General features: G+C 47.5%; 2 protein-coding genes and 1 pseudogene across 2 annotated transcripts; 2 read left to right on the top strand and 1 right to left on the bottom strand.

The window, feature by feature from the left end:
• Positions 1-657: 657 nt before the first annotated feature.
• Positions 658-8,008, top strand: LOC116377329 (myosin-6 pseudogene; annotated as a pseudogene).
• An 833-nt stretch (positions 8,009-8,841) lies between these two features.
• Positions 8,842-10,240, top strand: LOC116377331 (putative transmembrane protein INAFM2). Its single transcript, XM_031838942.1, has one exon. It carries the CDS (start codon positions 8,989-8,991, stop codon positions 9,409-9,411), a length of 423 nt encoding a protein of 140 aa, XP_031694802.1. The 5' UTR covers positions 8,842-8,988; the 3' UTR covers positions 9,412-10,240.
• LOC116377330 (cerebellin-2-like) lies at positions 10,151-12,389 on the bottom strand. Its single transcript, XM_031838941.1, has 3 exons — positions 11,324-12,389; positions 10,713-10,850; positions 10,151-10,533 (listed from the first exon to the last, which is right to left on the bottom strand). The coding sequence occupies exons 1-3, from the start codon at positions 11,499-11,501 to the stop codon at positions 10,262-10,264; spliced, it is 588 nt and encodes a 195-aa protein (XP_031694801.1). The 5' UTR covers positions 11,502-12,389; the 3' UTR covers positions 10,151-10,261.
• Between the last annotated feature and the right edge of the window lie 534 nt (positions 12,390-12,923).

Here is a 12,923-nt window from a genome sequence, read left to right on the forward strand (position 1 = left end):
AGACACATGTAGGACTCACCTGAGACACATATAGGACTCACTTGAGACACATGTAGGACTCACTTCAGAACACCTGAGGACACCTGAGACACATGTAGGACTCACCTGAGAACACCTGAGGACACCTGAGACACATGTAGGACTCACCTGAGACACATGTAGGACTCACCTGAGACACATGTAGGACTCACCTGAGAAGATGTAAATAAATACAGATGTAAATAAAACTACTGATATTTTAAAATGTGCTAACTTTTCTTTCCAAAGAGAATAAATCAAACTTCTACCTTCACTTTAAGAAAACATTCCTCTGAACAAGAGATCACCTGGAGGTCACCTGGAGATCGACTGGAGATCAAAACTAAAACCATCAAATCGTTTTATCAATCAAGTCTCGTTGAATTTAACACAAATATTAGTAATCAAATCAAAAGTGATTCAAACTGTTTGTATGTCTTTCCAATCTGTTCAGTGTGTGTGTGTGTGTGGGTTAGGGTTACATATAATATGTAATATATATATATATATATATCTATTATATATAATATATATGTTATATAAATATTATATATATAATATATATAGAGCCACATTCTTCCACATGTCGTGTGTCTCTGGTTTCTATTTAAAGGTCGATGAGATAAAGAGACACAAACACTTCAGTCAGAAGATTCTCTTCATACCAGAGTCCATCCGACCACAGACGGCACATTCCACACGTTAAATTAAATTAAATTTACACTGTGTGAAATAACAAATATCGGTCTGCTCATCCATCACAGTTTGAGGGTTATTAATTATTGTAGAGAGAGCAGGAGGATGACTTTCTAAACTTCAGCACATTAACTAACTTTTAAAATAAAGTTCTGAGAGTTTCTAATGTTAAAGAAACAGCTGGAAACGTTTTGATTTTACAGATTAAATATGCTTTTGATAAAAATGTTCAGAAAAACGTCATAAGCTGAACACCAAACAGCCTCTGGATAATATACGTGTCATACAAAAGTAAGTTTAAATAGTAAGACAATAATATATATAATCCAATCTGAATGTCTTTAATCATTTAGTCCTTCCTGTTTCCTTTATTTCAGAGAATCCTATTTATTTTATAAACAGGTTACATTTTTTATATGTTTTGGATTGAATAACTTGGAGGAAGGAAAATGTGTAATACAGAAATATGACTAAATATGTTGTTATACTCACAGACTGCAGACCCATACATTTAAATTATGAACCATTTCATAATTAATAGTTCTGTTCTGGATCTATTTTATCAGCCAGACAGAATCAGATATGATTGATTGTTTAAATATCAGAAGTGACCTAATAAATTAAGATTAAAATGGGCCTCAAACTGCAGTAGCCTCATCATAATCCTGTAGAATAAAAGGAAGATGAGCTGCAGTAGAAGTCTAAATGTAGAGGTGTCCAGAGTCTCTATCAGCGGGCAGATAAGAAGGGAATCACTCCGTTTCCTAAAATGGACTTTGACAGCCAAAGGTCCTGAAACTGCCCTCATGGGTTCTTTCAGCAGTCATTTCCTAATTTGGTCCTGCGGGCGTCTTTATAAAGAGTCTGCAGCTCTGCTCCAGAGACACAAAGACTTCTTCCTTCTTCTTGGATCGATCTCTCTCTTCTGACTAACGGGAACCTCGTCCCTCCAACATGGGCGACGCTCTGATGGCCGAGTTCAAGAAGGCCGCTCCTTTCCTGAGGAAGTCAGACAAGGAGCGCCTGGAGGCCCAGACCCGACCGTTTGACATCAAGACAGAGTGCTTCGTGGCAGACGATAAGGTGGAATATATGAAGGGGCAAATCCAGAGCAAAGATGGGGGGATGGTGACCGTGAAGAAGGAGGATGGGACAACGGCGACCGTGAAGGAGCTGGACGTCCACCCCCAGAACCCGCCGAAGTTTGATAAAATTGAAGACATGGCGATGTTCACGTTCCTCCACGAACCGGCGGTGCTGTTTAACCTCAAGGAGCGCTACGCCGCCTGGATGATCTACACCTACTCCGGGCTCTTCTGCGTCACCGTCAACCCCTACAAGTGGCTTCCCGTCTACGATGCGGAGGTGGTGGCAGCTTACAGGGGGAAGAAGAGGACCGAGGCTCCGCCTCACATCTTCTCCATCTCCGATAACGCCTACCAGTACATGCTGACTGACAGGGAGAACCAGTCTGTCCTTATCACCGGAGAATCCGGAGCCGGGAAGACTGTGAACACCAAGAGAGTCATCCAGTACTTTGCCAGCATCGCTGCAGTTGGTGGAGGCAAAAGAGACACTAGCAAGGGGACGCTGGAGGACCAGATCATCCAGGCCAACCCGGCGCTGGAGGCTTTCGGCAACGCCAAAACGCTGAGAAACGACAACTCATCTCGGTTTGGAAAATTTATCCGGATTCACTTCGGCATGAGCGGAAAGCTGTCGTCTGCCGACGTCGAGACTTACCTGCTGGAGAAGTCCCGGTGCACCTTTCAGCTCAAGGCTGAGAGGAACTACCACATCTTCTACCAGATCCTGTCCAATCAGAAGCCAGAGCTGCTGGACATGCTGCTGATCACCAACAACCCTTACGATTACTCCTACATCTCCCAAGGGGAGGTAACGGTCGCCTCCATCAACGACTCGGAGGAGCTACTGGCCACCGACAGTGCCTTCGATGTGCTCGGCTTCACTCAGGAGGAGAAGATGGGCGTCTACAAGCTAACTGGTGCCATCATGCACTACGGCAACATGAAGTTCAAGCAGAAGCAGCGCGAGGAGCAGGCCGAGTCGGACGGGACGGAGGCTGCCGATAAAACCGCATACCTAATGGGGCTGAATTCTGCCGACGTTATCAAGGGGCTGTGTCATCCCAGAGTCAAGGTCGGAAATGAATTTGTCACCAAAGGACAAAGTGTGGACCAGGTCTACTACTCCCTTGGTGCTCTGGCTAAGTCGGTGTATGAGAAGATGTTTAACTGGATGGTGGTGAGGATCAACCACTCCCTGGAAACTAAACAGCCTCGTCAGTACTTCATAGGAGTGCTCGATATCGCTGGATTCGAGATCTTTGATTTCAACACTTTCGAGCAGCTGTGCATCAACTACACCAACGAGAAACTGCAACAGTTTTTCAACCATCACATGTTTGTTCTGGAACAAGAAGAGTACAAGAAGGAAGGCATTGATTGGGAGTTCATTGACTTTGGGATGGATTTACAGGCTTGTATTGACCTCATTGAGAAGCCGCTGGGAATCCTGTCGATTCTGGAGGAGGAATGCATGTTTCCCAAAGCCAGTGACCAGACCTTCAAGTCCAAGCTCTACGATAATCACCTGGGAAAGAACAAGATGTTTGAGAAGCCGAGGGCTGCAAAGGGGAAAGCAGAGGCTCATTTTGCCCTGGTTCACTACGCTGGCACAGTGGACTACAACATCGGCAACTGGTTGGTAAAAAATAAAGACCCCTTGAATGAAACTGTGGTCGGACTTTACCAGAAATCCTCTCTGAAGCTGCTCAGTGTGCTGTTTTCAAGCTATTCAGGAACTGACGGCGGCGACAAACCAAGCGGCAAAGGAGCCAAGAAAAAAGGTTCCTCGTTCCAGACTGTGTCGGCACTTCACAGGGAAAACCTGAACAAGCTGATGAACAACCTGAAGACCACACATCCCCACTTTGTCCGCTGTCTGATTCCTAATGAGAAGAAAACTCCAGGGGCCATGGACAACTGCCTGGTGATGCACCAGCTGCGCTGTAACGGTGTCTTGGAAGGCATCAGGATCTGCAGGAAGGGGTTCCCAAACAGGGTGCTCTACGGCGACTTCAAACAACGGTACAGGATTCTGAATGCCTCCGCCATCCCTGAAGGCCAGTTCATTGACTGCAAGAAGAGCGCAGAGAAGTTGCTGGGATCACTGGACATAGACCACACCCAGTACCGGTTCGGTCAGACCAAAGTCTTCTTTAAAGCCGGTCTGCTGGGGACACTGGAGGAGATGCGTGATGAGCAACTCTCTCGAATCATCACCAGGATTCAGGCTAATGCCCGGGCAATCCTTATGAGGGCAGAGTTCGCTAAGCTGGTGGAACGCAGAGACGCCCTGATGGTCATCCAGTGGAACCTTCGCTCTTTTCTGGGAGTAAAAAACTGGCCCTGGATGAAGCTCTTCTTCAAGATCAAACCACTGCTGAAGAGTGCCGAGTCTGAGAAGGAGATGGCCAACATGAAGGATGAGTTCAACAAGCTGAAAGATGCTCTGGAGAAATCAGAAGCACGACGGAAGGATCTAGAGGAGAAAATAGTGGCTCTTCTCCAAGAGAAGAATGATCTGACTCTGCATATTCAGTCTGAACAGGACACACTGACGGATGCTGAAGAACGCTGTGAACAGCTTATAAAGAGCAAGATTCAACTGGAGGCCAAGCTGAAAGAGACGACCGAGAGACTGGAGGATGAAGAGGAGCTGAACGCAGATCTCACAGCTAAGAAACGGAAGCTTGAAGACGAATGCTCCGAGTTGAAGAAAGATATAGACGATCTGGAGCTGACTTTGGCCAAGGTCGAGAAAGAGAAACACGCCACGGAGAATAAGGTGAAAAACCTGACCGAAGAGATGGCTTCCCAGGACGAAAACATCATGAAGCTCACCAAGGAGAAGAAGGCACTACAGGAGGCCCACCAGCAGACACTGGATGACCTTCAGAGTGAAGAAGACAAAGCCAATAGCTTAACCAAAGCCAAAGTTAAGTTGGAGCAACAAGTGGACGATCTGGAGGGCTCGTTGGAGCAGGAGAAGAAACTCAGGATGGACCTCGAGCGCTCAAAGAGGAAGTTCGAAGGAGACCTGAAACTGACTCAGGAGAGTTTGATGGACATAGAAAATGATAAGCAGCAGCTGGAGGAGAAACTGAAAAAAAAAGATTTTGAGATTGTCCAAATAACTTCAAGACTGGAAGACGAGCAGGTTGCTTCCATTCAGCTCCAGAAGAAGCTGAAAGAAAACCAGGCGAGGATCGAGGAGCTGGAAGAGGAGCTGGATGCTGAGCGTGCAGCCCGGGCCAAAGTCGAAAAGCAGCGCTGCGATCTTTCCCGCGAGCTAGAGGACATCAGCGAGCGCCTGGAGGAGGCCGGCGGAGCAACATCAGCGCAGGTGGAGATGAACAAAAAGAGAGACGCTGAATTCCAGAAGCTGCGTAGGGAGCTGGAGGAATCTACGCTCCAACACGAGGCCACCGCCGCCTCCCTGAGGAAGAAACACGCCGACAGCGTCGCCGAACTGGGCGAACAGATTGACAACCTGCAGCGGGTGAAGCAGAAGCTGGAGAAGGAAAAGAGCGAGCTGAAGCTGGAGCTGGACGACTTGTCTTCTAACATGGAGAGTGTGGTGAAGGCCAAGTCAAATATTGAGAAGATGTGCCGCACGATGGAAGACAACATGAGCGAGTACAAGAGCAAATATGAGGAAACCCAGCGCTCCGTCAACGACCTGACTACCCAGAGGGCCAAGCTGCTCACGGAGAACGGAGAGTTTGGACGTCAGCTGGAGGAGAAGGAGTGTCTGATTTCACAGCTGACCAGAGGGAAGAACTCGTACAACCAGCAGGTAGAAGATCTCCGCAGACAGCTGGAAGAAGAAGTCAAGGCCAAGAACGCCCTCGCCCATACGGTCCAGTCGGCTCGCCACGACTGCGATCTGCTCCGAGAGCAGGTTGAAGAGGAGCAGGAAGCCAAGGCCGAGCTGCAGAGAGCTCTGTCCAAATCCAACACCGAGGTCTCGGCATGGAGGACCAAATATGAAACCGACGGAATCCAGCGAACAGAAGAACTGGAGGAAGCAAAGAAGAAGCTGGTTCAAAGACTGCAGGAGGCCGAGGAGGCCACCGAGGCCACGAATGCAAAGTGTTCGTCCCTTGAGAAGACCAAGCACCGCCTCCTAAATGAAATTGAAGACCTGATGCTGGACCTCGAGAAGTCCAATGCCGCGTCTGCAGTCCTAGACAAAAAGCAGAGGGCCTTTGACAAAGTCATGGCGGAGTGGAAGCAGAAGTTTGAGGAGTCGCAGTGTGAGCTGGAGGCCTCTCAGAAGGAAGCTCGGTCTCTGAGCACTGAACTCTTCAAACTGAGGAACGCCTATGAGGAGTCTCTGGATCAACTCGAGACATTGAAGAGAGAGAACAAGAACCTCCAAGAGGAGATTTCTGACCTCACCGACCAGCTCGGGGAGGGCGGCAGGAGTGCTCACGAACTGGAGAAGATCCGGAAGCAGCTGGAGCAGGAAAAGGCAGAGCTCCAGTCAGCGCTTGAGGAGGCAGAAGGTTCTCTGGAGCATGAAGAGAGCAAGATCCTCCGAGCCCAGCTGGAGTTCAACCAAGTGAAGGCCGACGTAGAGCGGAAGCTGGCTGAAAAAGAGGAAGAAATGGAGCAAGCAAAGAGGAACTACCAGCGGACGCTCGAGTCGCTTCAGTCCTCTCTGGAATCTGAAACCAGGAGCCGCAACGAGGCCCTGAGGGTCAAGAAGAAGATGGAGGGCGACCTCAACGAGATGGAGATCCAGCTCAGCCAAGCCAACAGGCAGGCGGCTGACGCCCAAAAACAGCTGAAGTGCCTCCAGGCGTTCCTGAAGGACTCTCAGCTGCAGCTGGACGACGCACAGCACAGCAACGACGACCTGAGGGAGAACATCGCTCTCCTGGAACGCAGGAACAACCTGATCCAGGCCGAGCTGGAGGACTTGAGGGCCGCGCTCGAGCAAACGGAGAGAAGTCGCAAACTGGCTGAACAGGAGCTGACGGACGTGACGGAGCGCATGCAGCTCCTGCACTCCCAGAACACTGGCCTGATTAACCAGAAGAAGAAGCACGAAGCGGACCTCGCGCACCTGCAGAGCGAGGCGGAGGACGCCGTGCAGGAGAACCGCAATGCCGAGGAGAAGGCGAAGAAGGCCATCACGGACGCGGCCATGATGGCCGAGGAGCTGAAGAAGGAGCAGGACACCAGCGCCCATCTGGAGCGCATGAAGAAGAACATGGAGCAGACCATCAAAGACCTGCAGCACCGTCTGGACGAGGCCGAGCAGATCGCCATGAAGGGGGGCAAGAAGCAGCTCCAGAAACTGGAGGCTCGCATCAGAGAGCTGGAGAACGAGCTGGAGGCCGAACAGAGGATGGGAACTGAGTCCGTCAAGGGGGTCCGCAAGTACGAACGCTGCATCAAGGAGCTCACCTACCAGACCGAGGAGGACCGCAAGAACACGGCTCGCCTTCAGGACCTGGTGGACAAGCTGCAGCTGAAGGTCAAATCCTACAAACACGCGGCGGAGGAGGCGGAGGAGGGAGCGAACGCCAACGTGGCCAAACTACGCAAGCTGCAGCACGAGCTGGAGGAGGCCGAGGAGAGGGCCGACATTGCCGAGTCACAGGTGAACAAGCTGAGGGCGAAGACCAGGGACGGGTCCTCCAAGAAGGGTCTGGATGAGTGAGGAGACCCCAGAGAGTCCAGCAGCTACAGGTGTGTGAAGTTCATTAGTAACAACATGAAAAACACAATGCTAAAGGTCTGCTTACTGGCTTGTTATCGATGCAGCTCTGAGTCAATGAGTCTGTTTTGATTGACAGGTGTTCCTGCACCATGTGACCTGCACCCTGGGACCTGCACCATGTGACCTGCACCCTGGGACCTGCACCCTGGGACCTGCACCATGTGACTAATGAGGAACCACACAGGACCTGAAGCCGACAGAAACGGTTGTTTTATCAGCATATATAGTAGAAGTAGTGTTATATTCATTGTTCTTTATTCTTTTGAAGACAACAAGTTTTCAGTTCAAGATTCACTTTCTGATTTTTGTGATTTTACTTTTAGAGACGATTAGTTTTCTTTTTTGATTATTGATGGTGTTTGTTTGCTTGTGAGGTTCAGGGACGTTAAAGAGAAACAGGAAGTCTGAAACAAAACTTTGCATTCTGTAATATTTCAAACTGAATTGTGACGAACATCAAAATGTAATAAAACACGAACATGAAGTCAGTACAAAGTATTGTGTTTTGTTTGTTGATCAAAGTGAGCATTTCTTTACAAGATAAAACATGTTTCTGGACCTTCAGATGAACTGGATCAAACTGGTCTGTCCTGGTCTCCTTCTTTGATTGGTTAATTGATTGATTGGTTTTAATGAGGGTTTATCAACAATAAACAAACGTTTTCTATTTTAAATCAGCTGTTAAACAAAAGCTCTCTTCCAGCTCATGTCATTCTGTCCTTTCAAAATAAACTTCCGTCTTCACAGGAAGTGACGTTTGAGTCGAGTCGTAACAGTAAAACGTACGTCTCATCGGAAACAAGTTTTAGGCAACAAAAAACACTGTTATAAAAAACGTGAGAATGTGAGTTATTACATTTATGACATTTAATAGTAAATAGGTGAATATTAAACAATATAATTTAACTTAATGCTGCTCAAAGTAAAACATGTAATAAATCTCACATTACAATAAAATATTTATTTATAAGGAACATTTCTGACAGATGTGACAAACCACTGACAGCTGCTGAAAATTTCAAAATAAAAGCAGTCATTTTAAGTGTAATTAAAATATAAAATAACAAATGATATAAAATAAAATTACATTAAATAACATTAAATAAATAATATAAAATTATATAAAATAAAATAACAGAGTAAAATTACATAAAATAACAATATAAAATAACATAATATAATTAAATATAAAATAACATCAAATAAACACGTTGACGTCACAAACATTCACGTCACGAGAAAAAAATAAAAAACGTTGCTTCAAATTAAATACTAAAGACGAGGCTTTTATTCTGAAGACGTGATCCGGGAGCTTCCGGTCCGTGGTGAACTCGGTGGACTTGACGCAGCTGGTCTATAAACCGCTGGATGAGTCCAGATGAAGATGGACCGGGATTCAGACGTCCTCCAGGATCAGGATCAGTGACCTCCAGACAGTCCTGAACCAGAACCAGAACCATGCGGGACCCGCGGAGCTGGACCCCCGGGAGACCAGAAACCTACACCGGGGACCAGAAGAAGCAGCTGGACCGGAAGTGGGTCCGACTGGCCACCGTGCTGGTCTACGTCCTGTCCGTCTCGCTGGCTGCGGGTCTCCTGGCGGTCTACTACGACGTCATCTGGAGACCCACATCTGGACCGGGACGGACCGGGACCGGAAGCTCTGTGAACATTAACATGTGTTCCGGTAATAACTTTATTAACGGTCCCGGTACCGGACCAGAGGAACCCTCTCCCGTGGACCACCCCACCGGACCCTCCCCGCTCCGGACCACCGCCGAACCCCCAGCTGTGACCGCGGAGGACCCGTCCAACCTGGCGACACACCGGCCCGCGGACCTGGACGGGTCCGGCCTAGACGATCTCAGGGGATACTGGTGACCCTTTCAAAATAAAATGTGACTTTATGTAACCTGTGGATTTAACATAGTTATGGGCGTTTATTGTTTATTGTACGACCAAGACCAGGTCTAGTGTCAGACCAGGACCTAAACTAGTCTTAGGCCAGGACCTGAATTAGTCTCAGACTAGGACTAGGACCAAGTCTAGTGTCAGACCAGGATTCTCCCTAAATGAATGTTGTCTGTATGTAAATGTTAAAGGTTGAAGCCCTTTAGTAAACCTCTTACTGTAAAATGTAACTTTCATACAGAAGAAGTAAATAAAACTGATACAGTCCAGAACCGTGTGAGTCTTCTCTGCACTTTAGAAGGACTAAGGTCCCTGAAGGACCCTGAAGGTCTGACGTGATGTGATGAAGAGTTAGTGCCGTGTGGAGTTCAGGGACCGTCTGTAAATCTCACCACAGGAAGGAAGAGACTCTGAACTATGATCCTGTTTACTTTAAACCTGATGACTGTTTCCCTGAATCCTCTCACTTTAAAACAATGACGTCATAAACCGGATGTTTCAAAATAAATATTTTGTACTTAAAGTGACGACGAACTGCAAACAGACTTTATAATGTGTTAGCATGTGTTAGACATGCTAACACATTATATCACATGCTAACCCATGCTAACCCCTTCTACCGCATGCTAACACATGCTAACACATGCTTATAATTTATGCTCAACATTACAAAACAAATATTTTGTACTGAAAGTGACGACGAACTAAAAACAGACTGACTATTTTATTGCTGAGAGAGTCAAACGAACAACTCAGAGACTACTTTATAGACCACATTCTGAGGGTATCAGCAGTAGATCTGGATCTGGGTTCAGGACTCCTACATGGGGAAGACCAGGAAGCCGCTGAAGGTGCTGAGCTTCGTCTGGTCGAAGATGCTCTGCATGTTCCAGAGGGTGACGGAGAGCCGGTCCTCGGCATCCAGGACCAGGGCCATGCCGTTGGAGGCGCTGCCGTGGACCCCCCTGGTGTCAAAGATGGCAAACATGTTGGACCCGTTCTTCAGCAGTGCCGCGTTCAGGGACCCAGAGTTTCCAACGCAGCCGGTGAACCGGATGTAGTAGAGTCCCTTGACGGGGGCAGTGAAGACACCTGGGGGGACAAAGACCCGGCGTCAGGACTCTGACGTTAAAATGTGCAACAGCTGAGTCCTACCAGGTGAGGTCCTACCAGATGAGTCCTACCAGGTGAGGTCCTACCAGGTGAGTCCTACCAGGTGAGGTCCTACCAGGTGAGGTCCTACCAGGTGAGTTCTACCTGGTGAGTCCTACCTGTTTCAGGGTCGTAGGCGTTGCCAATGTTCGTCGTCACTGTCTTGAACAGCAGAGTGGTGTCGCTGTCAAACGGGCCCTGATGGGTCCACAGCTCAGTGTTGACGAGGGACGCCGAGAACGCCACCTGAGATTTAGCTGCAGGGACACGGACAGATTTCTATCAAACACAGGGACCTGGAGCCATGCTAACGTATGCTAACACAGCTAACTATGCTAACACATGCTAACCCCTTCTAACACATGCTAACACATTGTAACACATGCTAAACTCTGCTATCTATGCTAACCCCTTATAACACATGCTAACCCATGCTAACAGCCTCCACTAGCTAAAGGTTTGTCCCTCCATCATCTCAGACCAGGTGCCTCGATGAGCGTCATCGCAGGTTAATGCCTTATTTCCAGCAATCGAGTGATCTGATTGGTCCTGATGCCAGTTTGAAGGGCCGGTGTGACTTACTGACATCTAGTGGCGAGTCTGCAGATTACAACCAACTCCCTCTAGGACCGAGTTAATGAGAGCGGTCAAGTTTAAAACCCACGACGTCGTCCTCCTCGCTCCTCGAGACCCTCCATACCACAATAACCCTCCATCAGGTTTCACTCACCTCTCTCTTCTTCACGCTCTCTCTCCAGTTTGTCCACTCTGGCAATCAGCTGCTGGACCAGGACTCTCACGTCTTCTTCTTCTGGGCCTTTCTCAGGGTTCTGAACGAAGCCCAGGTTCTGAGCCCCGACCACAGCAGAGACCACCACCACCAAGACCAGGACCCGGCTGGACACCATGTCGACTGTTGTTCTGAAAGCTCTGGACCAAGGACACAAAGTTTAACTTAAACGAGACTTTAACCTGAACAAACAATCAGATGATGATTAACCAGAGAGACTTTAGTCTGACTGTCAGTGTCCTCTGTAGACCTGATCCACCAGAGACTTTAGTCTGACTGTCAGTGTCCTCTGTAGACCTGATCCACCAGAGACTTTAGTCTGACTGTCAACGTCCTCTGTAGACCTGATCCACCAGAGACTTTAGTCTGACTGTCAACGTCCTCTGTAGACCTGATCCATCAGAGAGACTTTAGTCTGACTGTCAGGGTCCTCTGTAGACCTGATCCACTAGAGAGACTTTAGTCTGACCGTCAGTGTCCTCTGAAGACTTGATCCACCAGAGACTTTAGTCTGACCGTCAGGGTCCTCTGTAGACCTGATCCACCAGAGAGACTTTAGTCTGACTGTCAACATCCTCTGAAGACCTGATCCACCAGAGAGACTTTAGTCTGACTGTCAGTGTCCTCTGAAGACCTGATCAACCAGAGAGACTTTAGTCTGACTGTCAGTGTCCTCTGAAGACCTGATCCACCAGAGAAATTTAAATCTATTTAATCTCTTCATCCCACTCTGCTTTATTGAGTTCTATTTTTAACGCACAGAGCTTCAGAGACAGAAGAACTAAACCTGTGGAGATTAAAAACCTTCATAAAGCTTTTAGACCAACGTCAGCTGCTAGAACTAGAACCTTTAAATAAAAACATCTGGTTCAGTTTCTGATCAGAGAAACGGGTTACGGAGGTTCCTTCTTCTTATATCTGATGTTATTCAGTCTCTGCCTAACCTAACCAAACCTAAACTAAACCTAACCTAAACTTAAACGAAACTAAACCTAACCGAAACTAACCTAAACTTAACCGAAACTAAAGTAAATTGAACCTAACCGAACCTAAACCTAACCGAAACTAAACTAACCTAAACCTAACCGAAACTAAACTAACCTAAACGTAACCGAAACTAACCTAAACTTAACCGAAACTAAACTGAAACTAAATTACCTAAAGCTAACATACTAAACCTGACCTATCCTAATATGACCTAAACCTGAACTAAACCTAAACTAACCTAAACCTTCCCTTAAACCAAGTCGTCAGCCAAAAATCTACTGATTTACGTTGTCTGGATGTTTTTCCCCATAAGGAGGGTGAGTCCCCACAAAGTGACTGTGATAAAACACACACACAACCTTGTACTTCTATCTTTGTGAGGACCCTGGTTGACCTTTAACCCTTTAAACTGAGTTGAACCACTAAGATCTGGAACGAAGGACGGAAACAAAAACGGGTTGCAACCAGAACCAGGTGGACCCAGCGAGCACTGGTGGTTAGAACGCCTTGACATTACGCTCATCTCACCTGAGGTGACAGGAGAGACAGATGA

Source organism: Anarrhichthys ocellatus, unplaced genomic scaffold, assembly GCF_004355925.1.
Source record: "Anarrhichthys ocellatus isolate YVR2014 unplaced genomic scaffold, GSC_Weel_1.0 scaffold1128, whole genome shotgun sequence".
In the NCBI taxonomy this organism is placed as follows: Eukaryota; Metazoa; Chordata; class Actinopteri; order Perciformes; family Anarhichadidae; genus Anarrhichthys; species Anarrhichthys ocellatus.

Excerpts from the sequence above, each read along its gene's own strand:
- LOC116377331 (XM_031838942.1), top strand. The coding sequence starts at position 8,989 with ATGCGGGACCCGCGGAGCTGGACCCCCGGGAGACCAGAAACCTACACC.
- LOC116377330 (XM_031838941.1), bottom strand. The coding sequence starts at position 11,501 with ATGGTGTCCAGCCGGGTCCTGGTCTTGGTGGTGGTGGTCTCTGCTGTG. Across the intron at positions 10,851-11,323 it reads AGAGCGTGAAGAAGAGAGAG|CTAAATCTCAGGTGGCGTTC; the intron begins GTGAGTGAAACC and ends GTGTCCCTGCAG. Across the intron at positions 10,534-10,712 it reads CGCCTACGACCCTGAAACAG|GTGTCTTCACTGCCCCCGTC; the intron begins GTAGGACTCACC and ends TTGTCCCCCCAG.